Source organism: Saprolegnia parasitica (genome assembly GCF_000151545.1).
Source record: "Saprolegnia parasitica CBS 223.65 unplaced genomic scaffold supercont2.206, whole genome shotgun sequence".
NCBI classification, from domain to species: Eukaryota; Oomycota; class Saprolegniomycetes; order Saprolegniales; family Saprolegniaceae; genus Saprolegnia; species Saprolegnia parasitica.
In genome coordinates this window covers 1-25,748 of record NW_012156600.1, presented here as the reverse complement: position 1 = coordinate 25,748, position 25,748 = coordinate 1, and the positions used below count along the sequence as shown (strand labels likewise).

General features: G+C 56.8%; 6 protein-coding genes across 6 annotated transcripts; 3 read left to right on the top strand and 3 right to left on the bottom strand.

The window, feature by feature from the left end:
- Nucleotides 1–296: 296 nt before the first annotated feature.
- SPRG_15923 (hypothetical protein) lies at nucleotides 297–3,108 on the bottom strand. The gene is made up of 3 exons (XM_012355107.1): nucleotides 2,908–3,108; nucleotides 2,575–2,850; nucleotides 297–2,495 (listed from the first exon to the last, which is right to left on the bottom strand). Exons 1-3 carry the CDS (start codon nucleotides 3,100–3,102, stop codon nucleotides 306–308), a joined length of 2,661 nt encoding a protein of 886 aa, XP_012210497.1. The 5' UTR covers nucleotides 3,103–3,108; the 3' UTR covers nucleotides 297–305.
- Nucleotides 3,109–4,975: 1,867 nt separating this feature from the next.
- Nucleotides 4,976–5,752, bottom strand: SPRG_15922 (hypothetical protein; the record flags this gene model as incomplete). Its single annotated transcript, XM_012355106.1, has 2 exons — nucleotides 4,976–5,219; nucleotides 5,403–5,752. 2 exons carry the CDS (start codon nucleotides 5,750–5,752, stop codon nucleotides 4,976–4,978), a joined length of 594 nt encoding a protein of 197 aa, XP_012210496.1.
- Nucleotides 5,753–8,861: 3,109 nt separating this feature from the next.
- SPRG_15921 (hypothetical protein) lies at nucleotides 8,862–10,511 on the top strand (the record flags this gene model as incomplete). Its single annotated transcript, XM_012355105.1, has 2 exons — nucleotides 8,862–9,368; nucleotides 9,409–10,511. The coding sequence occupies exons 1-2, from the start codon at nucleotides 8,918–8,920 to the stop codon at nucleotides 10,509–10,511; spliced, it is 1,554 nt and encodes a 517-aa protein (XP_012210495.1). The 5' UTR covers nucleotides 8,862–8,917.
- A 1,665-nt stretch (nucleotides 10,512–12,176) lies between these two features.
- On the top strand, nucleotides 12,177–13,810 carry SPRG_15920 (hypothetical protein). Its single transcript, XM_012355104.1, has 4 exons — nucleotides 12,177–12,471; nucleotides 12,516–12,838; nucleotides 12,914–13,124; nucleotides 13,159–13,810. Exons 2-4 carry the CDS (start codon nucleotides 12,730–12,732, stop codon nucleotides 13,769–13,771), a joined length of 933 nt encoding a protein of 310 aa, XP_012210494.1. The 5' UTR covers nucleotides 12,177–12,471; nucleotides 12,516–12,729; the 3' UTR covers nucleotides 13,772–13,810.
- Nucleotides 13,811–16,974: 3,164 nt separating this feature from the next.
- Nucleotides 16,975–23,888, bottom strand: SPRG_22362 (TKL protein kinase; the record flags this gene model as incomplete). Its single annotated transcript, XM_012355103.1, has 28 exons — nucleotides 16,975–17,301; nucleotides 17,352–17,477; nucleotides 17,529–18,231; nucleotides 18,337–18,431; nucleotides 18,481–18,573; nucleotides 18,632–18,733; nucleotides 18,787–18,867; nucleotides 18,920–18,958; nucleotides 19,000–19,125; nucleotides 19,176–19,259; nucleotides 19,311–19,409; nucleotides 19,466–19,567; nucleotides 19,621–19,719; nucleotides 19,775–19,885; nucleotides 19,934–20,053; nucleotides 20,102–20,200; nucleotides 20,251–20,352; nucleotides 20,413–20,499; nucleotides 20,753–20,851; nucleotides 20,899–20,997; nucleotides 21,064–21,162; nucleotides 21,214–21,238; nucleotides 21,571–21,734; nucleotides 21,779–21,841; nucleotides 21,891–22,093; nucleotides 22,149–22,644; nucleotides 23,231–23,293; nucleotides 23,682–23,888. The coding sequence occupies 28 exons, from the start codon at nucleotides 23,886–23,888 to the stop codon at nucleotides 16,975–16,977; spliced, it is 4,113 nt and encodes a 1,370-aa protein (XP_012210493.1).
- Nucleotides 23,889–24,840: 952 nt separating this feature from the next.
- On the top strand, nucleotides 24,841–25,601 carry SPRG_15919 (hypothetical protein; the record flags this gene model as incomplete). Its single annotated transcript, XM_012355102.1, has 2 exons — nucleotides 24,841–25,066; nucleotides 25,090–25,601. The coding sequence occupies 2 exons, from the start codon at nucleotides 24,841–24,843 to the stop codon at nucleotides 25,599–25,601; spliced, it is 738 nt and encodes a 245-aa protein (XP_012210492.1).
- Nucleotides 25,602–25,748: the final 147 nt, after the last annotated feature.

Sequence of the window (25,748 nt, the reverse complement as noted above, 5' to 3'; positions counted from 1 at the left end):
AATTGTTGCCACGCGATCGCTCATTTGGAATGGGAATTATATTGATTGCATCATTCATGGAACTCCTGCATCCTGAGCCATCGCATGTCGTAAGCCAATTGGAACGAGAGGCTTGGAGCGCACAATGCTCGGGCATCACTTCTCTTCCGCACTCCCGGTGATTCGATGCCATCCATTAACACATGTGTAAAACGTTTGTGATGGCAATGGTGTGATGGTACTTACCCAACTGCGCCCAAGTCTACACTTTGGGTTGATGCAAAAGAAATCAACGTGCATGACGTGGTTGCTCGCTTCGACGTCGCTCACTGGGGCGATTTAAACGAGAGAAAACCCAAGTTGCGCAGGCCCAGCTGCGCTGCTGTCTCGTCCATCGCCGCTTTGGCCGCCGGCGCCAGGTACCTCTCGAAGCGTATCATCACGTTTGAGCACGCAGCAAGCGCCGTCAAGAGCGTCGTTCGCGCAGACTTGCCGAACGGACCCGACGACAGATCCACGACAAGCGGGCGGCTGTTGCAGCCAGTCGTTAGCGCATATGCCACAGCGTCTGTGGCCGCGCGAAAGCCGTCCTCAGAGCTCTCGCAGGGTGGTGCGAGCGTGAGCTGCTGGAGGCCCCGTTCCATAAGTAGCGGCAGCACACCTGCCACCGCGTTCAAGTACGCGTCCGTTTGGACGTTCTTGTCCCAACGGAGCTCGAGCTGCTTCAAGAACTTGGATGTCGCCAACCATTGCACGAGCTGCTGCGGTGCGCCGTCGCCGCGGACCGAGATGATTGCGGAGCGCAGACGGTGACACGTTGCATCAATAAAGCTCTCGCCGCTCAGAACGCAGTTCGACACCTCGAGGTACTCCAGGGCCGAGAAGCGAGAGATCGCAGGACCTACGTCGACCGAAAGGTGTTCTTCGTGCTCGGTAAGGCGCAGCGACGTGACGCTGCGCGGCGTCAGCTTGCCGAGGAGCCCCACCGTGCTGATCGTCGCATCGAGATGAAGATGTGTCAGCCGGTGCAGCGACATGCTGGACGCAGCGAGCGCCGCTTGGACACTGTCGTCGCGCATCGAAAGCGAGAGCGACGTGAGCGCAGGAGCCGTGCAAATGGCCACCGCCAACGCTGGCGCATCGACCACCGAATCAACCTCGAGACGCAAGCCTGAGGCGTCAGGCTCCATAAGCCATGACCCGATCTGCACCGTGTCGAACGGCTCAACGAAACGGCCGTCGGTCGATACCTCCAGCACATGCAACCGATGCGCCGCCATCGCAGCGAGGCACGCATCCGCCGATTCTTGGTCCAGAAGATGCGTGAGTGCAGCCATCTGCACGTTCGAGCAGGAAGCGAGGGCGCCGCAGAGTTCGGACAAAGCCACCGCGGCCGCGTTGACGTTGACGCCCGTAACGAACGACCCGCGTGAAGCGTCGATCGTGATGGCGCGAGCTTGTGGCAGGCGTGGCGACTTAAAATGAACCAGGTCGGTCGAGTCTTGGACCGTCGGTCGGATGAGACCGTGCTGAGCGACGAGCGCGTCGATCTCAGGGTCGACCTGCGAGAAGAAATCTTGGTGAAAGCTGAGCTTGACGTTGAAGCACGAGCCGAGGGCGGCCAAAAGGATGCGAATCCACGAGGCGTCGTTGTAGAAGCGCAACCCAGGAAAGCTCACGTGCAGCGGCTGATGCGAGTACGTCTTGGCGAGCGCGATCCCGAGCTTGGTCGCATCGTCGACCGTGATCAAGTTGGTATAGAGCGTGAGATGCTCGAGGCCGCGGGCCACGAGCTGCGGCAGCACGCGCGCGATGGCACCCAAGGCGGTGCGGTTGCACCCTCTCATACGATCAAATACGAGTGTGAGCTGCGTCAACGCCGTCGACGTTGCGAGCCACTGCGAGAGCTCCGGCATGACAGTCTCGTTTGGAACGTCGAACGTCAAGTCGGCCGAGCGCAAGTGCGTGCATGTGCCCGTGCCAAACGAGTGAAACATGCCGCGGCGAACGACCACGTGCTGCAGTGACGAGAAGCGGACAAGGGCGTCACTGAGGTCGAAAAACCCGCTGTCAACGTTGGTGCTGACGATACGTAGCGACGAGAGCGTCGCTGGGTCGAGCTGGCCCAGCAGCGAGAGCGTGTGTCGGTTGAGACCGACGTCGATCGTTGCCAAGTGATGCAAGGGACGCAGACTGAGCGCCAAGTGCACAGCTTCTTCATCGACAGGAGCACCATCGATGTGGAGCGAGAGAGACGTGACGTGGTGCGACCCATGGATCGCGTCGGCAAGCCCTTGTGCGTCGACCACCGAGGGACACCAAAGTTCAAGGCACCGAGCGTGGCCTTGCTGGAGCCATTGGAGAACGCGAGCGGCGTTGAAAGCAACCCGCGGCCGCTGCACGTCGTCGAGGCGAAGGCATAGTGTCGACGGCACATGGCCGGTCGTCGTGACCGCAGCGACAAGAGCGTCGGCGGCCGCTTGGTCGTGCACGCACCGGAACGCTGCGCCGACCACCTTGGTGCACCGCGCGAGGGCGTGAGAGACAGCAACGTAGCTTTTATGGGCTCGGGGCATAAAGGATGACGCCAGTCACGTGGTCGTGCCACTTGTCGACGACGGCCACAAAGCTCGTCTTTCGGTCCTCGAACGACGTCGCATCATTGTCACCGAGGTCGGCCGTGAGCACGACGTCCGTGTCATGGCGCAACTTCTTTGCGAGGAGGTTGGCGTTGACAGGCGCTCGCACGTGGATCGCTGGGAGGAGATGGAGAACCTCCGCCGCGAGATGATGGACGACGGTCGGCGGGTTGTGCATCTCAACGCATGGCCAGCTGTTGCGGAAGCTCTCGACGCGGCCGAGCTCCTCGAGCTGCGCGATGGCAATAGACCGCCAAGCTATTGGCCAAGCATGGACGAGGGATGCAACGTCCTTCCACGCAGCCAGCATCGGGATGATGCGCTCCACGCCATCCGAGTTCATGGTCGGGGCCTCGTCACGGGCCTCGGTGGCATCGTCGACGTGGGCAGCTTCGGCGGCAAGCATGGCGCCTTCGTCCGCGCACGTCGCCGCAGTCTCGTCGTACGGCGCAGTCGCCGCCGCCGGCGTCGTCGTTGGGCTCATCTCTTCTCTCTTCGCTCGCGAATCTCAAAATCAAATCGGATCGGGCTGTCGATCGCGTCACGCTCTCGGATTGGCCAATATAGGAGCGGCAGGCCGTCCGATTGGCTACAATTGACATCGCTCCCATATTGGCGACAAGCACACGACTGCAATCCGATGGTTGGTTAGTGTACCGACGCCACCGCTCAGCACGACGGGCGCGTACAAGAGGCTGCTGCTTAGCACTGAATATAGGCACTCGGTCATGTTGGTACCGACGACAGTGCTCACATGACGCATCCGATTTCACGATTAACAAGGACGACGTATGTGTACTATACAAGAAGCCCGCAACGGCTCGGGCTCGTGGCCTAAACGAGCGTTGCTGGATGCATGTAATCCGCCCAATCTTCAGCCACACGGCGTTGCTTGTCGCAGCCGCCTTTGTCTTGGCAAGCTCTGCGGGTCGTCGGAAGGCATCATCATCATGCAGTGAGCTGGTCCAAGGGATATAAGAATATATATCTGAACGTGTTTCGCGTTATCTTCGTTGTTACAAAGAGTTCGCATACGTAGAGACTAGCAATCTCCTTCTTCTTCATTCGCTCGCCGGGCCGTGGCTGCGCAGGCGGCGGCGCGGGGGTGCATCTTGTTCTTCTGTAGTCGCGCGGGGGCGTTTATGGCCGCGGGTGAGGCCCATGATGACAAGCTCCGTGGATTCCTTCCAGGCGTCGCGATCGGCGGCAAAGCTACGCAGTTTGTTGAGGTCCTCGAGAGACGCCAGCGACTGAGGCGGCGTCAACGACAGGAATATAAGAATATCGTTATTATTTTCTCGGGTTGGTCCATCGTGTGCAGCCTCGTGGCATCAAGAGGCATGCGTTTGGCGCTCATGCACGCGTCGCTGCCTTGGTCGTCTTCGTGGTCGAGCCCCCCGTCGCTGCATCCACGTCCAGCCGCGGGCGTCGGCTTGGTCTTCGACTGCAATGGTCAACGACGCCAAGGACCCCGCACCATGCCTCGACACCACCACATTCTGCCTCCAGTCGCAGCTGCTCGACCCATTCCTGAGGTCCGCACGGTCGCGTCCAAGGCTTCGGCTGGAGCTTCTTCCCACGCCTCATGTTGTTCACGACAACATGCGCACTCGGCAGTCCTCGTTCTCGCTCCTTGACGCCTTTTTGTACCGCGTCAGCGGCGCCAAGGCTGTTGCCATGTCGGCCAATGTCGACGACAACGATGGTGCCGATGCTCAAGATGCTCGGCAAGCAGTGCCGGAACACGGTCCTCGCAGTGCTTTATATGGTGCGCTGGGATACGGCGGCCGTCGTGCGCCAGCGCGCGCTTCAGCTCAGGCGTCGAGGCGTGTCGTGTCTAACACACCCAAGACGCGCACTCGATCCTCAAGACGAAGAGCGTCTTTTGTCGCACGCTCGGCGAAATCTTGCGCACGATTGGCAAGCGTGGTATACGCGGGGTCGTCCGCACCCTGCGCGCAAAGGTTATGTATCCCGGATACATAACCTTTGCCTGCGTGCGAGCCTCGAACCGATGAGCCCCGCTGACATGGCGTGCGCCATGGCGTCTACCTTGGCCTCGCGAGGTCATCCATCCAATGCTCACCCACGAAGGACCTCGGAGATTGTGTCGCAGCTCCTGTCGTTGAGCTCGAAAACGCTCTTTGCGACGCGCGGTCGGTGGTGCATTCGACGTTTTTCACAAGAGCATGCGAGACCGCTCGAGTGATGAGCTCTTCTCGCGCCTTCTCAAGCGCATCAAGTCGGTTGACGACCTCGTTGTTGTTGAATTGGGTCCTCTATTACAATAGATAAAACTATGCTAAATAAAATTGGCGGACTTTCTTCGTTGTGTGTACTCGGTTGAGGGACTTGATTTAGGCAGGCAGAGGCAGGAGCGCAATCCGCGGGACGAGGTGACGTCGCGGCCACTCGTGTTGGGCGATGAGCCGAAGAAGCCGACGAAGAGCAGGCTGCTCGGCCTCTTGTACGAGGCTGTGGTGCAAGTGCAGTTGAGCGACGCGTGCCGCCTTGACGGCGCGAAAGTTGCGATCGTTCCAGACTCGCCAGACGTTGAACCAGACGCAGGCGCGGAGCACGGGCCAGAGGTACGGTTGACGACTTCGTCCAGGAGCGCTCGCTCGCTTGACTCCATAACATGCTCAAGGTCACGTCGCATGCGCGAGGTGCTCCCGTACCTTGTGCCGTGCCTCGTCGCGATGCCAACTGCCTTGTCCAACGTCAAAGCCATGACACATAATGTGTCTGCTGAACTACCACATGGACCAAATGCTCCAAGAGCACTTCGACGAGGACGCCTCGATCGCCACGAGCTGCATGGGCAACGAGATGGTAGTCGCAACCCAGCACCCCGTGCGTGCGGTCGCATGATCTGCGTAGCCCGGTTTGATGCCAAGCGCGTCACCGGGTATGACGGTTGTCGCAGCGTCGTAGCCGCGGAGCGCGGCGAGCTTGGGCGCTTGGGCGTCTGGGAGTGGCCACGTGAGGAGCTCGTCGAGGCCGTCGACCGACAGCTCCGGGTCCGCGAAGGTCGCTTCGTGGTGCGTGAAGCCATGTGCGATGGATGCTCGAAGGTCGTAAAGCACCGGGTCGCAGGGCTCCTCCAAGAAGGCTCGGGCTGTGTTGCTGATCATCGCAAAGATCGTGGAATGCATCGTTTCCGTTGTTACATATGGCATATGCCATTTTTAAATCCTTTACGATGCCGCAAAACGTACAATTCGGCATATCTGTGCACTAGAGTTTCTAGTGCTGTAGGCCGCGTACGATGGTGCAACTTGGTGCCCCAAGGTACCCAAAGCTTGCTTTACCATTGTACCACGTATGAGCCTTTTTGATTTTTTGACCAAGTTTGGCCATCAAACCTCTCGCGATCAGGCAACACCGCGGCAAGTTGCGTGTTGTTAGCTTTAATATCCGGATATCCGGCGTGGGTCACGAGAAGACGATGCTGCGGCCTCCGAGCTAAAGCTTGTCCGTTGTGGGTGGTGCGCCTTCTAGACGCATACAAAGCATCGCCAAGGCGCATGGTCGCTCACATTGCGTTTACTACCTCGCCACATTGGTACATGCCGCTATGGAGAGCACGGAGTGCGAGGTCGTGTCGCCGTCCGAGGCGTCCAGCAAAGACGCGATCCAAGATGCAACATTCCTAACTAAGAACGTAGTGCCATCTTAGAGGCACCAGTCCAGGACGCCGATGCCACTTGGTTGACAACATCATGCTTGAAATGAAATCGCCATACTTGGCACTATGGTAGAAGACACTATGGAGAGCAGAGCAGTCCACGCTACGTTGCCGATGCAGTCGTACAACGCGCGCAGTGCTTGATTGAAGATACAAAGCGCTCTGTAAACGTTATAAAGCAAAGAACCACGGTGGCTCGTCGTGGTCTTCGTCTTCTACACTTTTAGGCTCGCGATCGCTCACTGGGATGGGAATGTGCTTCATTGCATCATTCATGAAATTTCTGCATCCTGAGCCATCGCATGCCGTGGAACAATTGGAACGAGAGGCTTGGAGCTCACAATGCTCGAGCATCACTTCTCTTCCGCACTCGCGTTGATTCGATCGATGTCATCCAAAATCACATGTGTAAAACATGTGTGATGGCACTTCCCGGTATGCGTCGTTATATGCGCCGTCTCGCGGCATTGAGCTTAACGCTTCCTTCATGCGTTGTCTATAGCCAAGAAGAGCGCCTTGTCAGCAATGACCGCCTCCCATGGCCGATGTGGGACCACCAAGCACTGCAGCTGGTGCGAACGACAACGCCATTGCCGCTGCCAAGCTTTGTGTCACCAACGTCGCAATCCAATATGTCCTGGACTACCTTCCGTCCCCACATTCGACACGAGCTCGATGGCGGGAGATCGGCACTGTCGACCGGCCTCGTGGTCGACGACGCTGGGTCTGCGACTGCGCATCCTTTCCATGGCTCGCACTAGCTCCATAGCTCGTAGCGCGCTTGGCTCGCTTTCTCGGAAGCTGTTCTCGGTGTCCACCGGCTGCGCCGTGACTCTCGCATCCTGGACGATCGTCATCTCGAGTCCTCAGCTCTGAGCGGTCGTCTATTTTAAACTGGATCTGAAATAAATGCTTCTTATTGGTCCGATATTAAAATCTTTATGGCCTATCACAAGACGCCATTCGCGATCCACCATCGCCGCCGCCGCGGCGTGCATCCTCGCATGACGAAATGAAAATTTCAAATGAAATCGCTCATACTTTGCAGGTATATAGAGACTAATCTGGTGAGTCCAAAATGCCAAGTCGTTTCGCCGTTCGAGGCCTACATCGAGAGAAATTACCCGGCAACGATCCCATCCCATCACGGTAAGGTCGCAAATGGGAAAAATCGACTCCATGACAGATCGCGACTGCGTGTCCTCCTCCAGCACAACCTAGGAATGTGCATCCAGTATTGCTTTCTCCGCGTCTCCATCACATCATGGTCAAGTTTGTCGTCACCGCGCTCGCGCTCATCGCTAGCACTTTTGCGGCCGCTGCTGCCGTCGGCACCCCGGCGATGGGCGTCACCGCCCAAGTGAGCACTGAGGCACAGCAGCACCTTCGCGAGGGCGGCCAGAAGGAGTGCTTTGGGTCGATCTGCGGTGGTGTTGGCTTTGGTTGGGGTCTTGGTGGCGGCTGCGGTCTCTTTTCGCCGTTTCGTTGCGGCGGCTGGTTCTAGACGCCACGTTTTGTGTGAAGCAACGGATGATAAACCAATAAACGTCTATCAAATTCATGATATTCTTTCTTATCGAGGTAGATTCTGCGCACTCATATATGTCGCAATCACTTCAGACGCATCGACGCCGTCGCACGCATGTATGATGTACTGGGCGACACAACTGCTTGATAGACCTGCTCCCCAGATAGAATTCGCGCCATCGATTGCAGCCGTCGTGATGATGACAACGCCGGCCGCGTGTTGATGTACAGTAGTGACCATAGCCCTCCCATCGGCTCGCACAGAGAAAGAAAGATGTCTCGGCGAGTCGCTTCCCAAACGTCTCTTCGCTGATCGCGCTGTGCAGAAAGTTGATGTTCTTGGCGGCTGCGATTCTCTCAGCGCACTTTTCACCATTTCCCAAATCGTGGAGCGCGACAACTATTTAATAAAGGTGGCGTTTTACGAAATTCTGGCGAAATGGCTGATACCTGTTAAACATGATACGTATTTATTAAATACGGGAAGCCATGACATGGGGACGCACAAGAAGTCCCTGGGCAGCCAGGGACAAGTACCGGTATGATCGATCCTTTGCATAGACGAAGCTTGCTTTTTTACAAAACACGAGGAATGCATGGGCCATCATAAAGAGGAGTGGATCTCTCCTTGGTTTTATAGCTGTCTTGGCGAGATACATGTAGCCTAGTAACAATGGCATTTGGTAAGACAGCTACGGAATCATTCGCGAGACGTACCCTCCTTAGAGAGCGGCTCATTGCCTTCGGTCATCTTCATCTGGCCCTTTTAAATACGGTAAAATAATGGTAATTACGAGATTTTACCGTTTTTTGTGCACTATTGTGGCCCGATTTCGCTCAAATTTCGTAAAACCAGAATAATCGAGGCACTATCTTTGGGGCACTATATCAATACTAAAAGCAAGCTTAAATTATGCGGATATGCCGGATACGCCGGATAGTGGCGCCAATAGCTCGTTTTACGAAATTGGAATTTCGCTGGGCGTTATTTTCGGAGCCAGACCAAAGGATTATTTCGTAAACCGGTGCTATTTTGGGACAACGTTGTAAGTGTAGTACATCACAAATCCCATTGTGGTCGCTCATGACCAAGAAGTGTCCGGCGCCGTGGTGTTCCATGAGCCTCCGCTTTCTCTTGCCTGGATACATTCTCGTCGTCGTTCTCGTCAGCATGACCTTGCTCCGCGCACCCGACAGTGCCGAGGCAGGCCTGCACCTCAAGAATCGCACTTTCGTCCAGCGGGCGCCGACCCCGGGTGCCACCTGCTGGTTTGACGACCCCAAGACGCAGCGCGTTCCCACGGACGACCTCGAGCACCTCAGTTTCCTGCACGCTGCGTGCACGACCGAGTCGGACGACATCATTACCTGGCAGTATGGCACGAACGCGACCACGGCACCGTACCCGACGCGGCTGCGGCGCGACGACCCGCGTGTGCTTGACGAGCTCCGGCGCTGCCCCGACTATGATGTGTTCCTCCCGAGCGGCCTCCGCGGCTCGGGCTACTGCGAAGACGGCTGCGCCTACGCCAAATGTACGTGCGCTCATCTCTGCTACTCGTAATGGTTTGCTAGACGGTCAATCGCGCTTGCTGCCCATCTGGGCGTTGGAAGACGAGTACTTGGACCCGCAGACCAACCGCAAAGTCAAGTACTTCGACTTGTGCCCGCGGACGCCGGTCATCTTCTTCAACCACTACTGGCCGCCGTGGGAGTGGCCAAAGCACAAGCCCATCTACCTCATGCCCAACATTGAGATGGGCGAACTCAAGTCGCAGCAGTACTGGAGCGCCAGCGTCGTCATCTGCAAGTCGCGCGACTGCTACCGCCGCGTGACCAAGTGGTACGAGCAAGAGGGCAATCCGAATGGTGCCGCCGTCTTCTATACGCGGCACACTACCGCCGACATTGCGGGCCACATTGCCCGCAAGCTCGGTCCCGGCGCCATCAAGCCCAAAGACTACCGCAACAACGTTCGGTTCACGCATTCGGCCGGCGGCAGCGTCAGCAAGGGCACGGACCAGGTCATTGAGTGCTGGCTGGCACGACCGGATCTGCCGCCGCTCGACCTCTCAATGAGTCAGAGTCTATACGATATGGGATATGGCGAAAAGTACGCTGAGAGAATCGCAGCCGCCAAGAACATCAACTTTCAGCACAGCGCAATTAGCGAAGAGACGTTTGGGAAGCGACTTGCTGAGACGTCTTTCTTTCTCTGTGCGAGCCGATGGGAGGGCTACGGTCACTACATCAACCAGGCGCGCGCGGCCGGCGGCGTCATTATCACGACGGATGCGCCACCAATGAACGAGCTCATCGTTGTGCCCGAAAGCGGCGTTTATGCCAAGACGGTCGTGCATCACCACCCGCACCAGATTATGGGCGGCCGCTCGGAAGGCGAGCACGGACTCCGCGATGTCAGCGGTCTCCAAGCCGACTACTCACCGGGCGATCTCTGCAACGCCGTCAACCACGTGCTAAGACTGTCGGGCGGCGAGCGCGAGCGCATGGCCAAGGCGGCGCAACAGCAGTACCACGACGACACCAAGTTCTTTGCGACGGCTATGCGCAACCTCCGCGCGTTTGCGCGCGTCCAGCTGCGCTCCAATACGACGGCCGCCGAGGTCGCGGCCGGCAACTGGCAAGACTCGGCGGTGCTGGACGTGTTGTGCGTGTAAGTTGCAATGCCAACATCTTATTGTGCACTATTTCATTCATTTCTCTCCGCCCATACCACACAATGCATCACCAGGTCGCCAGAACGACTACTTTGCGCTTAAAACTGAAATGACCGAGACGTGGTACATTGACAGAGGACGCTGTGGAGAGCACGGAGTGCGAGGTCGCGTCGCCGTCCGAGGCATACAGTAGTAGCTAGTAGCGAGACGGGAACCAAGATGCCCAAACTATCAATAAGATCGTAGAGCCATCTTAGAGGCACCAGTCCAGGACGCCGATGCCACTTGGTCGACAACATCATGTTTAAAATGAAATCGCCCATAGTGGGCAGGCACTATGATACAAGACACTATGGAGAGCAGAGCACTCCACGCTACGTTGCCGATGCAGTCGTACAACGCGCGCAGGGCTTGCTTGAAGATACAAAGCGCTCTGTAAACGTTATAAAGCAAAGAACCACGGTGGCACGTCGTGGTCTTCGGCTTCTACACTTGTAGTCACGCGATCGTCGTAGTCGTAGTTTCTACACTTGTAGTAGCGACAATTACCCCTTTTACTTTATCCAGAATGCGATCCATTGCGTCTTACATGTAGGCTTGCGACGTCCAGAGCCGTCGCATCCTGTACAGCGATTGGAGTAGAATGCGTAGAGCTTACAATGCTCGGTTCCGCGCCTTTTCTTTCGCACTCACGACGATTTGATGCCGTCTAGTGTCTCATGGCCAGAGGTCGCAAAATGTGAAAACCACTCGATTCCTATGACGTGGCACTCGGAGAATGTCCTGTTTCCGCGCAAACGTTCAGTCGTGTAAGAACGCGCTCGGCAAAGGCGAAACGTTTCACAAGAGAATTGAAGAAGCGTTGAGCGCTGCTCGTTCTTCTATTTGCGCTCCAGGGCCTTGGTCGCACGCTATTAGAGCGGTCGCAAGCGGGCGTCCTGTCGACTGTGGACGGTGAGCCTTGTTTTCCTGAGGTCTTTCTTTCGTCACTTCATTCTTCGATTCAGGCCATCGGTTCCGCTGTGAGTTGTGCAGTCGATGCGCCGAGACAAACGCCGACGTCGATGACCTGGAGAGCATGTGCGAGGCGTGCGGACGATGGCCTCGACATGGCCTCGGTACTTGTTGCTCTCGTTGCGTCGTTTCGATGTATCTCAGATACAATTTCTGCCCGAGCTACCAACGAGCGGAGCTTCCAGCCTTGGGTGGTAACCGACAGTGGTCGCACGCCCGTGGTCCTCGGCGCTTGGCACGGACCTCGTTCTTCAAGGCGTTCGCGTCTCGCGCAAGGTATCACACGTCTTCGACGCCACTTGGCTCCGAGATATTGACTAGATACATGTTTGTGCTGCCCACGCCACGATAAAAAGCCAGGATGAGGAGCTCGAGGTGACATGGTGGCCTAGCGCTGGCGCCACTGCGCAAGGCCTGTGTCCGGATGATGGACTCGTACTGGGTTGTGTACACGTACTATCTGGTCACGCTCCTCAAGGCGCCGATCGAAGAAGCGGCGGCGGCGAATTCGTCGTCAAGGAGATCGGGACATACGAGCGCAAGCGCGAAGGCGTCGTCGTTTACCTCGGGTCGCGGCAAGCACATAGACATCATCGACCGTCGATTGCGCCAACGTCTCGCGCCGCTCTCAATCTCGTCCGAGGCCGTCCAGCGCGCGATTGCGACGTGCTTGTCGCCACTCATGCTCGCGGTCGAGGATGCAAGTCTCTTGATTCTTTACGACTTGCCCACAAAGGCGACGACGGGTGAGACGTTTGGTAGCTGCATGGGTGCCTCTTTTGGTGTCTAGGTGGTTGTCAAGGGCTTTGATATAGCCGCGCTCATGCAGCATCAGGTCGTTGCGCGCCACAAATAAGCGATGAGGATGTCTAACCCGAACGCCCACCAAGACCGCCTTGTCCGTCATGAAGAAGCCGAAGCGCTCGCGAAGGCACTTCATGAAGCTGTAGGTGATTGTGACCCTCCCGATCCTCCTCAAGTTGTTTGCAGACATTAGCGGCGAAGCCACGAGCAGCACGACAAATGGCATCATGCGTAACCTCTCGGTGCACGGTGTCGAGCTCATTCTGCCCTGTCGACAATCCTGCCTAGCAGGCTGTCATCAAGCTTCTCGGCGCCTTGGCGTCATCCGATTGGCTCATATTGGCCGCAGTTCATTCTCAAGCTCACGGCGTCGCTCTCGGATTCGCACCCGTACGTGAAGATGGCGCGCCACGCTGCGCACATTGACACTGCATATGTCGTGCGCAACCCGATTTGCCTCGATCGCTTCAGTTTGCTCGCAGGTTTGCACGTCTCGAACAAGACGATGGGTGCGATGCTGCAGTTGATGAGCACTTGATTCGACATATCCGTGCTTCAGCGCGTCGTGACGGCCCGCATCTCAGAGACGAAGAAAATTATTGCCAGCAGTATGTGCGCGATGGTCCACGACGCCAAGGACCTCGCGCCGTATCTTCTCGACACGATCGCGCCCTGCCTCCAGACGCAGCTGCTCGACCCGATTCCAAAGGTCCGCTCGGTCGCGTCCAAGGCGCTTGGAATGTTCGTCAAGGGTCTCGGCCAGAGTCTCTTCCCGTATCTCGTGCCGTCGCTGCTGTAAGCCATTGTGTCGGAGTCGTCATCGGTCGAGCGGTCGGTTTCGGCCCAGGCTGTCTACGAGGTACTCGTCAACCTTGGCCCGTGTGCAGGACCACGGTCTCCGCGACGAAATCTTCCCGATCGCGCACCACCCGAAGGCTCGATCGATGAGCTCATTCCGCGCCTTGTCAAGCGTATCTCGTTGGTGGACGATCGCGTTCTGGAGCACGCGCTTGCCGGCCTCCAGGAAGTGTTTATGGTCATATCGCGAAGTGCTTCCGTACCTTGTGCCGCACCTGCTCACGACGTTAATGGCCTTGTCCAACGTCCAAGCGATCGCGCACATTGCGTCCATCTTGGGCGCGGTGCTGCACTGCCACATGGATCGCATTTTTCAAGTGCTCGTCAACAAGTACGTATCGATCTTCACGGGCCGCCCGAACGACAAAACGGCGACAGCGATCCAGCACTCGCTGCGTGCGGCCGCGCTGAGTGTCGAGGCCAACGGCATCCAGTGGCTCGCGGCCGAAGTTTGCAAGTACTGCAAGGCCGATGTTGCCGAGACGCAGTATCTTGTGTGCTGTACTCGATCTGGAAAGGATGTTTTATTGGCTCAATTCTTGATCCTTTCTAGCCAATCACAAGACTTCATTCACCTGCCTTAAATAGTGTGAGCACCATTTAGCACATCGACGAGTAGCAGCCCACAGACGTGCCAGCGCCACGTAGCAGCCGTGTATACCTCTCCACACACTTCTTGAATGACGTAAATGTCGTTTCCGACGCTGCACGTAGCGCAATCATGCGCAAATCCATTTTCTATTTTTCGAGGTGGTGGCAGAATTGCCCAAATACTTCACGTGACATCGCGGAGTTCCAAAGCTCCAATGACCGTAAGACTGGCTGCCACAGTTGGCAATGGGTCTTGACCCGGTGTGCGACCAGTTTGTTGGTCGCCGTCGTTGCTTGGGCACTCACACCAAACTCGAACTGCCGAGCGTCGGTTTTCACGAAATACGACATGTAATTTCGGTTGAAAATGCATCGAAGTCCCGGGAACCGAGGACGCCATCTCTTTGGATCATGTAAAGTGTGTGTTCCATGTGGCCGAGGGAGGCAAAGTGCACGCGATACCGCTGCGTGATGAGGCCTTGTATCCCGTACAGTATTTCGGTATAGCGAAAAAGCACACTATATCAAACTAGTGTTTGCCGCTGTCATTTGCTCTCGCTACAGAGCTCGCACGGCGATGTCACATACCGGTAGCATTTTGGACTCCCCAAAGTGTGGTCTAGCACTCGGGCAAGTATGGGCGATTTCATTTCCAAACTTCATTATGTCGATCCGCCGGCGCGGCGGGCCTGTTTTCTCCAAAATATGGATATTTATGGTTGTAAATGGCGAACGCCAATAGTAATACCCGGCGACGCCAGAAAGACGACGCCGAGGCTCCTCAGGCACCACTGACGCTGCTCTATTCTGCTCGAGGAGACTCTATCAATAGTCTCAATGCCGTCACGGGGTGTCGCTCGGTCGCAAAGCAGCGTTCCTCGTCGATCTCCTCATTTTCGTCAATGCTAGGCTAATGCGTTTCAGCCAATCAGAGCGACAGAGATTCAATTTGTGGCCAATCAGAGCGCCAAGAATTTACTTCTGAGCCAATCACCAGAGTTCTTGCAGAGTTCTCAAACCGATCATCGCCGCCAGCCAAGGCACGTGGTACGTGGCAAGCCGTGCGCAGGCCTCAAGCCGAGGCGCTCACGCGACGTTGCTGTAGGTATGGCGCAGCCTATCTATGAGTGACGAGCCACCGAGTCGGCCCTTGGGCGGAGCCCTGGCCAATTTCTCGACGGCCTCTCTCGCACGCCGCGTCGTCTTCGGAGCGCGCGCCATCTCTCGGCGCTGATTCGGATGGCTCTAGCTCGAGCACCTTACGCATGACGTCCTCCTGCTTGTACACTGCACCGAGCCGGGACTGCTGGCAGCGCCACGACAACATATTGCTCGCGGCAAACCTCTCGCTCGACGTCGCCTGCAATCCGGTCTGTGCTCGAACTGCCAACGAGTCGAGCTCATAGCCCTCGGCAGCCATCAACTTTGGCCGTGCGCGCCCAAGGTCCACGGCGCAGACGCGAGCTTGGCATGGGCCTCGATCCTGACGGCGTCGGCGCAGCGCACTTTCGGGTCTGGCACGAGGTACCACACTACTTTTACATTTGAGAGACGCCGCATTCGTCTCAGGTATCTTCAACGATGGTCTCCAAGAATCGATGATGTCCATGTAATATATTCTCACAGGAGGTGGTTTTTGGGTGGCGGAGCTTTGCTCGCACTTGGTCATTTGACGCCCCCTTTCCACCTGCCTTGCATGCTTTTGCGCTGCTAAGCTCGTGTTGTGTTCTCGCCTGGGTTGAGCCTTGCGCAGTGCTACTGCTAAGTCTCTTAGGTTATGAGCCCAAGACCCGCGTACCCTCGCGAGAACGAAAGGGCTTGGCTCCGGAATGGCCAGGCCAGCGATGCCGACGTCCTTAGCGGAGAGGACCGTCGGCACGCCCGGCGACGGAAACGTCTACGTCGTGGAAGACGCGCCGAAAGGTGCGCACGTGGCTTGGGTAGCCACGTCGCGAGGATATCGTCGCACGCGTGTGTCGGACTCTGGTCCAGGACAGCGCGCGCACCGCCGATGACCACCAGTGCCGCGACGGCGGCCCCCGGGTGTAGGCAGCATGCGAGCCCTGCGTCGCGCGATGACGCAAGGCGGCCGAGGGCCCAGATCAAAGACGGAACCATCCAGACGCTGGCCGCGGGCGCCGTTACGCGCGGACTCGGCGAGGCAGGAGGCCCCGAGGTCCGACGCATCGTCCAGAGGCGGCAGCATGTTGAAGACGGCACCGTTGAAGACGGCACCGTTGAAGACGGGGGCATGAGAGACGCCGCATTCGTCTCAGGTATTTTCAACGATGGTCTCCAAGAATCGATGATGTCCATGTAATATATTCTCACAGGAGGTGGTTTTTGGGTGGCGGAGCTTTGCTCGCACTTGGTCATTTGACGCCCCCTTTCCACCTGCCTTGCATGCTTTTGCGCTGCTAAGCTCGTGTTGTGTTCTCGCCTGGGTTGAGCCTTGCGCAGTGCTACTGCTAAGTCTCTTACATTTGTCTCGCAATGTGACTGGTGCCTGAATCGAACAATTTCTTGCCGCAGCTTGTGGATCTCCTAATTCGTCACGAGCGTGCGCGCGCTTGTTGTGGATTAGGTCTTGTCATGGCGTCTGCGGTTAAAACACAAATAGCAGTATGGACGACTTTCTCGAGGCAGTAGATATTTCTGGCGCTGGAGCTGTGGTCGGCCAGGCTTGCAGCAGGAGACACCGACGTAGCCCCCTACACTGCACCGTCGACGCTGCATTCTCTTCCGCCACGCGCGCGCGTCTGCCGCGCCGCTAGTGCCGTCGTGGGACATGAGACCACTCGACGTCGGAACGAAAGTTGCTCTTCGACGAGACGACGACAATCGCACCGGCGCTCGCCCTTGCACTGCAGCGGCTGGTGCCTCCCAACGACCCGAACTCGCCCTCGTTAAAGATGTCCGTCAACGACTGCAGTCAGTTTGCACATCCCATCCTCAGCCTCTTGGAGACCAAGCGCTCGACATTCGGGGATCTCTTCACGGTATTTCTGTCTCTCGCATTCATTCTTGATGGAGACTATGTAGGGGATGATCTGGCCTGCGGTATCAACCGTCTTGGTCTGCGTTGTTCGGACTTGCTCTGTCGATGTCCATAGGTTGTACACTCAACGAAGAAGTAATGCAATTGGTTCGTTTCCTGATTTATACCAGGAGAATATGTAGGCGTGCAGTTTGGACATCAGGCCTTGGACTTTGTCACTTTCTCGATGCGTAGCATAAGGATGCGCAGCTTCTCGTGGTCGTCCGGAAGCGCATCGTCGCAGTTGTCACAAGTGGTCGCCTTAATCGGTTGGTGTGTGTTGCAGTAGTCACAGAAAAGATCGTCGTCGATCTCAAATCCGTTCTTCTTGGCGACGATAAGACGCTTGAGAAGCATCTTGAGCTTGAACGCAACGGGGGCGAGCTCTTCCGCGCAGCCTTGGCAATGCGTCTGCAGGAGCCAGTTGGAGGCATGGCAGAGCCGGCATACGATTTGCGTGCTTATAGACTTCGCGCTCGAGGTCGTCTACAAGGACGATGGTCAGACGTATTCACAAGTCGCGTTGTTGGTCCGACCGCTGACTTTGCCGGTGTCATGAACGTTGTGGGCGTGACGGCAGCCGATGCTGTATTGGCGTCGCTGGCCACATCGCTCGTCGCTGGCTTGATCAAAGTTTCTGGGCCATCGTCGGATTTGAATGTCTAATGGCAAGGAGTCATTCCACCAACGACCATACCAAGTGCTGAGCGTACCGTAGGACTACCCGTACTCAACTCTGCCAGCTTGCCCGTTTGCTCACGCTTGATAGGCGTCACCAACGCTTCCTCGATGTGCCAGAGCAGCTCTTGGAGGGCCTGGACAATAATGAGTGCTGACGGACGCTGCGTCGGGTCGAACGACAGACAGGCGTTGGCGAGATCTCGCAGCCACTGCGGACAGTTGGCGCTCACCGTCGGACGGAGGTTGCCGAGACGGACTCCGTCGATGATACCCCAGTACCCGAGGCCCTTGACATCGTGAAACGGCACTTGAAGCGTATCCAGCTCAGTCAAGATGACACCGAACGAGTAAATGTCGGCGGCACAGCTGTAGTTGCTCGTCGACGCAAGTACCTCGGGCGCTATCCAGTACGGTGTGCTCTTGCCCGTCGTTGTGTCCGACTCGAGGCCGCAACCGAGATTCGCGACTTTAATGTAGTTGGTCGAGGAGAGAAGGACATTGTAGCTCTCGAGGTCGTGGTGGAAGACGCCGTTGTGATGTAAATCGGCGAGCGCATTTGCAATCACCCACGCGACTTGCAGTGGTGAGACGTTGACCTTGGTGGGCTCACCGAGTCGCTTGGCGTCGAGGTAGCTGCGCAAATCCCCCGCGTCCATGTACTCGAGAATAAGCTTGGGACTCGATGTCGTGATATCCGAGACGGCGAGGAGCAGCTGTACGTACGGCGAGTTGCACCTACAGCCATCGCCGCTCAGATCGTTCCACAAGACCAAAGGGATCTACTGCTGCATTATCTCCATCTCGTTGATGATTGCTTGGGCGGAAGACTCATCGGTGGACGTTTTGATGGCGACGACACGACCGTTCAATGTGCCCGGGTACACGGTGCCATAGAGTGGACTAGATTGATCCAGCTCAATGTCCGAGGCCGGCACCTAGAGCCGCCCATATTAGAGAAAGATCGATTAGGAATCTGATGTGTACGCTAGGGATGGCACGGTGTGCGGCATTCTGGAGCATCGTCGCAAGGCGTCGGTGGCCCATCTGGATGGCCAGAATCACCGGCGTCACGCCTGCCTGAACAGCAACAATATTGTCATTGCTATTTTTGTCGTTGATCGCTTCGTTTTTGTACCGCATTGCGGACGTCGACCTTGATGCCGGGCGATCGCAAAAGCGACATCAACGTCTTGTGGTCGTTGGTTTGTACAGCGAGGTGCAGAGAAGAGTCGGCCGCCTACACCGTTCCAGCGTCGCTTTGATGCTCAAGAGACGAGGCAAAACAGTTACCTCGTTCGCGGCATTGGAATGGCTATCGTCAGCCAGCAGCACTTGGCTGGCGTCGTTGACGAAGACAGCTTGTACATGCCCCTAGATTACATATACGTCTGCATGGACATGTATTGTCCAAAATAACTTGTACGTTGGCGCCTCGTGTGCCCTCGGGTCGATCCACCGAGACCTACATCGTAGGGAATGCTGTGTCACATGCAGCAACGTTACCTCCAAAGCTTCGTGACCGATGTCGAGGCGGTTGCAAACCCGCTGGATGAGTTTGCTTAGCATCGCCTCCGAGTCGCAGATGCGGTCGACGAGCTGGTCGAGCTCAGCGTCCGAGAGCCGAGGTTTCTAGAACGCACACGCCTGCAGTCTATTCCACATCAACTTGAGAGGAATACCTTCAGTTTGCCCTTGTTTTCAGCCTGTTGCAATATTGCGATGACGCGGCGGTCGGTCGCTAACATCAATGGCGTTTTGCCCGTCTACCGAAATCGTGTCAGGTCCGAGCTTCCACTATCAGGACGATGCATTACTATTGTCGTTGCAAAGACGTTAGCCTTGGCCTTTACGAGGTACTTTACGGCGATAACGAGATTCTTGGCAGCCGCGATGTGCAGCGGTGTCTGTCCCATCTAGTTGAGATGGAGAATACGTTGAACAATCATCCATGGCAGACAATATTGTCTACCTCGTCACAAGCATCTTTGGCATCGCCGCAAAACAAGAAGAGTTGGTCCAGGATGCTCGTTTTGCCGCCAAGGATGGCCGCGTGCAGCAGCGTCGAGTCAGTCTAAAACCACGGTTGCTCAAGGATGATGGGAGCATTCAATGCACAGCCAGTACATTAGAGACGCAATGCATGCTTGCGTTGCCAAGGACAAGGGCCTCGACAACGTCGGCGTGGCCGGCAGCAGCAGCGACAAAAAGGGGTGACTCTCCCGCCTAGACAAACCCAAGAGTCCATATTGCAAGAGAAGAAGTGTGTAGGAGGGGGCACATGGTTGGTCACGTCAATGCCGTTCTCGTCCTTGGTCTCTTGTTGGAGCAGCATCGTGATGATGGACATATGCCCCTTTGCAGCCGCCATATGCCACGCTGTCTCGCCTTTCTAGATGACGTCAACATGTTTGAGACCTGCCAACGCAATGCTACATACCTCGTTGGCCAACGAGCAGCTGACGCCCAGACGCAGTAGTTCATCCACCGTGCTGTCGTCATTGATGGAGGCTGCTTGGCGCAAAGCGGCGACCAAGGTCGGCGTTGAAGCACATAGACTCTGTACCACATTGTCAATATTCTCACCAAAACGAAGTCAATATCCCACCTTGTCGACGAGATCAACGACTGCGCCTGCTAGGTACAGCGCCCGAACCAACTCGGCGTTGTCGGCGGTAATGGCGACTGTGAGAGCCGTGCGACCCGTCTATTTCATTACGTGAGAATGTGGGTCAAGAAGTCGATATATGGAAATACCGAGTCTTTGGCATCGATTTGGAGGTCAGGTTTGAGAAGCAAAAATCGAAGCAGTGACAGATCTTGCGTTGCCACGACCAAGTGCAGCAGCGGCGTCTCAGACTACACTCATATGAGTCATATCTATCATCAATGGTAAATCGTTTGAATTGAGACGCTTACGCTGTCGCGGAGGTTGACGTGGAGAAAGTTGTTGAGGAGGATGCGCACGGCGTCAGGAATGCGCTTCTCGCGCAGTGCGACAAAGAGCTATAACGGAGAGTGAGTATAGACGCGGCAGAAAAGCGTGTCATTTCGCTCAACTATATAGTACCTGCTCTTCTTGCATGCGAGGATAGTCACGCAAAAGCGTTGCGACTGGATCCTCACAACCGCGTGTTTCTGCGACCTCAAGCGGTGTTTTGCCATCCTAGAAAAATAATTGTTGCTTATTGAAGATGTCTTGAGCACATTTCATGCCAGCATCATACGGCGACATGGAGTGGAGTGTACGTAACGTTACCTTGTTTTTGGCGTCGATTTTGGCGCCTCTATCCAAGAGCAGTTGGACCATTTCTGACTTGTTTCTTTCAGCGGCATAGTGCAGTGGTGTATAACCCGTCTACGTCGTTAGATGCATCAAAACAGCTTAAAAAGGCAGAAGCGTACCGCATTGGACGCGTTTACATTGGCGCCTTTTTCATACAAGAGGCGGGCGACGTTCACTTGACCATAGAAAGCAGCTTGGTGCAATGGCCTTTGACCATCCTACACAGCACACGCATCCATTCAAGCTAGTCGAAGAACACTTTTCGGTCAATACAAACATCATACCGCTTTGGACGCGTTCACATCGGCGCCTTTTTCCAGCAAGAGGCAGACAACGTCCACTCGACCTTCAGAAGCAGCTTTGTGCAGTGGTGTCGACCCATGCTACTCCAATGGGTAAATGTAAAATAATTCAATTCAAGAGATCCAACGTACGTGCATGCAGTTGACGTTGACGCCTCTGTTGAGATAGGATTGAACGTCAGCCAAGGTACCATATGCTGCAGCACTGTGAAGCGATATCTACATCATCGCTTATCGTCCACATCGTCGCAGGTCGCAGGGTCGGCGACCTACCTCGTCTTGCGTTGGCATCCCTCGTTGCCGTTGATTTGAAAACCGACACTTCTCCCCTTTTTCATTGGCTTCTTTTTAACCAATCCACGCTCGGCATCACAACCGAACGACGTCATATCTTTTTCGGATAAGCAAACCAAGAAAGATCCGAGGCACGAGCGACTGCACGGAGCGCCAGCGCAATCGCCGACGAGCTCGAACAACCGCAAGCCGCACGGGGCGAGGTGTGTCGGCAGCAGCGAGACCACCGCGGGCGACCCTAGTGCCAGCCTGTGCTCGGGCGACGCGAGCTTGCCGCGGACCAAGAGCAGTTGCTTGTGGACATCCGAGGCCAAGAAAACGGTGAGCGCGCAGTCGCCAGCGTCCGAGGCGAGACCGGCCTGCGACACAACCCCCGATGCGCTTCCGACACAAGCTCCAAGACGTTGGAGGCCGCAAGGAGTGCGTCGCGCTGGACCTGGATGATCGACGGCGCAAACGGCTCGAGCTCGAGGCGGAGACAGAACGAGTTCATGGCGCGGGCCGCATGCACACACCGACTGCAAGCTGTCGGTGTAGAGGAGACGGTACAAGGCCGACGCGCTCTGCGACGACTTCACCCGCGACAAGTGCGCGTGGGTGTTGGCGGCTTGCCACAGAAGCAGCTCTTCGACTTGCGCTTCGAACGCACCCCAGCTCATGTCGCAGACGATGTCGACCCGGCCAGCGTCACATAGCTGCAAGACAAAGTACCGGCGCACTCGTCCAGCGACGGTGCACTCGCACCGAGCGCCACCAGCTTCTGGAGTGGGCACTCTCGTAGACACCGTCGGCCACGTAGAGCTTGAAGAGGTTGTACCAGACACACTCGAGCGCCATGTCGTCGTCAGCGACGTCGACAAGAATCGCTTGCAGGAACGACACCACATGACTGCTCAGACCTTTGGACACGTGCACCTTGAGCAACGTCGCGAGCTCGACGACGACCGCCGCGCCTTCAAGATGCACGACACGGATGAGCGATCGGACCGTGCGGTCCAAGACCGTCTCTGTCTTGGTCAGTTCGAGCAGCAAGAATTCGCCGAGAAGGTACAGACGCTTGGCATTGTCTTCAGCGTCATGCGCATCATTGGCGTGACGCAGCACGGCGCAGAGGAAGCTGTAGAGACTGTTGCTTTGCAGAAGCGGCAGCAGCTTGGCGGCGACCGCCGCGATGAACGACCGCGTCGCCGCGTCGAGGTCCCCGTCCACAACAATCTCATCCAAGATCGACGACGCAAACAGCTGCAACACGGGCACACTCGAGGTTAACTGCGTCTGACTGCACAGTCACCCTACATGACCAGCGTTAGCTCGCTCTTTTTTGCCGACACAGTCGACAAGTGCATCAAGTGCGAGGTCCACCACTAGTCGACAAGTGCATCAAGTGCGAGGTCCACCACTACGCTCCGCATTCCGCCGGGTTGGATGTACTGTATATGCTGCATAGTTGCCGAGGGTAATCTCTGAGGTAGTTTAAGGTGTAGTTTGCCCTTGCTCCAGTCCCCTCAGTCAATATATACACTCTAAAGCTGGTGATCTCATGCACTTTTTGCAGCCCGACCCTTTACTCGCGACATCGACTCGGCCCGGCACAGGAAACAAGTCCAACGCGCCATGCCGCCAAAACAAAAACAAGAAATTGAAATTTATACACATGCACTGGGGCGTGCCACCACATTGACGGCAACCACGCATGCTACGTGTCCTGTCGCTTTGTCTTAGTCTTGACGCGAGCGCTGTTGGCGAGTCCATACTCACGTCCAAAATCGCCCGCTTGCCCGCTCACCGAAACTTGGTCGCCTTGCCGTCGGCAGAGGCTGTCATTGGAGAAGCTTGGTCGAGTGCTGGTGCGGACCGCTTCGCTCTGGTTGCAGGGCCACACGGGGCAAGGGCTGGCCTTGTACAAGGTGCCCTGGCACTACATGAACGCGCCGGGGGCATTACAGGCGGTGGCTGGCGGGCAAGTCGGATAGCCTCGAGCTGCCGGCTTGCCCGCCAATCACAAACTGGGATATGGGCGGCGGGGCCGGGTGCAATGGTGGCATGTAATCTAGTTGCACGTGAATGCGTCTTCATGCACAGACAATCCGAGTGGCTTACCCATCGCGAGGCCGGCATAAGGAGCTGGGGCATCGTAAGTGCACACAAGAGGGTCAGGCCTTCTTGTGTGCCTTTGTCGCGGGGGCCGGTGCTGCATGGGAGCGAAGTGCCTGTGCTGGCTTTGGATATGGCTCTTGGTGTGGCGAGCCGGTCGGGAAAGGCGTGCGGCACTTTAGGCAACTTGTCGCTCCGGTCGTTGGGAATACCGTGGGCTTGTACCACGCGAGCCACCTGGGCGAGGTCGTGCCGCGGGAGCTGTGCCACTTGGCGCTGGACGTGCGCGTCAAGCTCGAGCACGCTTTGCACGCGTTGGCGTTGCACTGCGGTAGCGCGTTCAGCGGTCTCGGCGGCAACAGAAGCGCGAGGCATTTGGTTGTCTTTAAAGAGACGTTGAGCCATTTGCTCGCGCTCATGGGCGGCGGCAGCGCCAACCGGCGCGGCTGGCGGAAACAACGCCCAGATACAGCCAAACTACGCGGCATGGCATCGTTATACCTGTGGATGTGGACCAAAAAGGGTCGGGATGGTGGACCTTTCTGTGGGGGTTGTTCGGGTCGGAACGGCTATGGAGCGTCGGAACCGTGCTTGTAGGGGGTTCCGGAGCAAAAGGGCTCGCCGCTAAATCAAGACGCGTGTGAGGTGAAGCGCGTCGACGATGATGAGCGCACATACCACTCGCAACGCATAAAGTTGCAGCCCATGAAGCGCGCGACAAGCACGCAGCACTTGGGATACTGTATCCAGCCCATCTCTTCTTTGAGCGGCACGAGCTGGGCTTGCTCTTGGTCGCCGCCGGTCTACCATGCGCTTGTATGCGTCGCACGTGAGACCGTCGTGCCAGCCCACTTGACAGCGAATAGATATCTTGGTCTTGCAGATCGGGCACGTCGCCCGGCTCTCGGGCACGGCCGGTGGGCCCGCGAGCTCGACCTAGTCTGCCCAGTGCGCTATGTGTCGGGCAGGTCGGCAAAAGAAAAATGACCGCATAAAAAGCGTGCCAGTGGAGAGAAATTCTCTGCAAGGGCACGCTTTTTATGCCAACGGGTCAATCTCACATCAATTTGGTCACGAATGGCGCGTCCAGTGTTTAATTACATTCAATGATCAAGTGAAACCTTGCATTCTCCCAGGTTTCACTGCTGTAAGATTGGCCCGTTGGCGTCCGCTTCGCGCGCCAGCAGTTCGCTACGAGCCGCCGCGTCGCAGGTGCTGGGACTACCAGCTACCAACGAAACCAAGGCCCCACGCCTTGAACGTGGTTTGTTGTGACCCGTTCTTTTTTGCGATGCGCGACAACGCAACGGCAACGATTTCCTCGACCTCGGCAAGGGTGACGTTCTTGACCTAGCCCGCGACGCGCTAGATATGCCGTCCATTACGACGCAGACAACCAAAAGGGACGTCTTTCACCTCTCGCACCTCCAGAAGGAGCTCATCCTCGCGGCCGTCGACGCCAAGAGCGCGTTGGGTGGCGTCATTGTCTACTCAACGTACTCGGTCATGGTCGAAGAGAACGAGGCGGTCGTCGGGTATGCGCTCAAGAAGCGCGCAGTCAAGCTCGATGACTGCGGCCTCAATCACGGCAAGCCCGGTTTCACCCGCTACCAGAAGCAGCGCTTCAGAGCATGACGCTCACGCGCCGCTTCGACCCGCACGTGCCCAACATGGACGCCTTTTTCGTGGCCAAGTTCAAGAAGTACGCCAACGCCAAGCCCGACGACAGCTCCGAGGACGACAGCAACAAGGACGAATCTGACTCGGACAACGAGTCCAATGAACCCTCCAAGCGCCAGCTCGAGAAGGCCAACAAGAATGCGGCCGATGCCGACGACGAGGCCAGTGAGGACGACGCCGAGGATAAAGTGGCGGCCGAAGTTTTGGAAGACGAAGAGGAAGCGGAGGAGGAGGAAGAGGAGGCCGACGTGATAGCCAAGCCCGTCAAGACGCAGCAAAAGACGGCAGCCAAGCCCGCGGCGCCTGCGGCCAATAAGATCCAGGGCAAGAACCAGCCGATAGGCAAGGGCAGCAAAATCGGCATGTCGATGACGTTGAACACCAAGTCCAAGCAGGCTCGCTTCATGGCCAACAAGTTTGCCGAGGCGCGCATGAAGAAGGCCAAGAAGTAAACCAATGCATTTTTTCCATGTTAATCCACAGAATGTCTCCTTATATACACTACCTACGCCCTACTTGCACGAATTGCAGCAAGGACGACTCCATCGTCCGTGTGCGACCAGTTTGTTGGTCGCCGTCGTTGCTTGGGCACTCACACC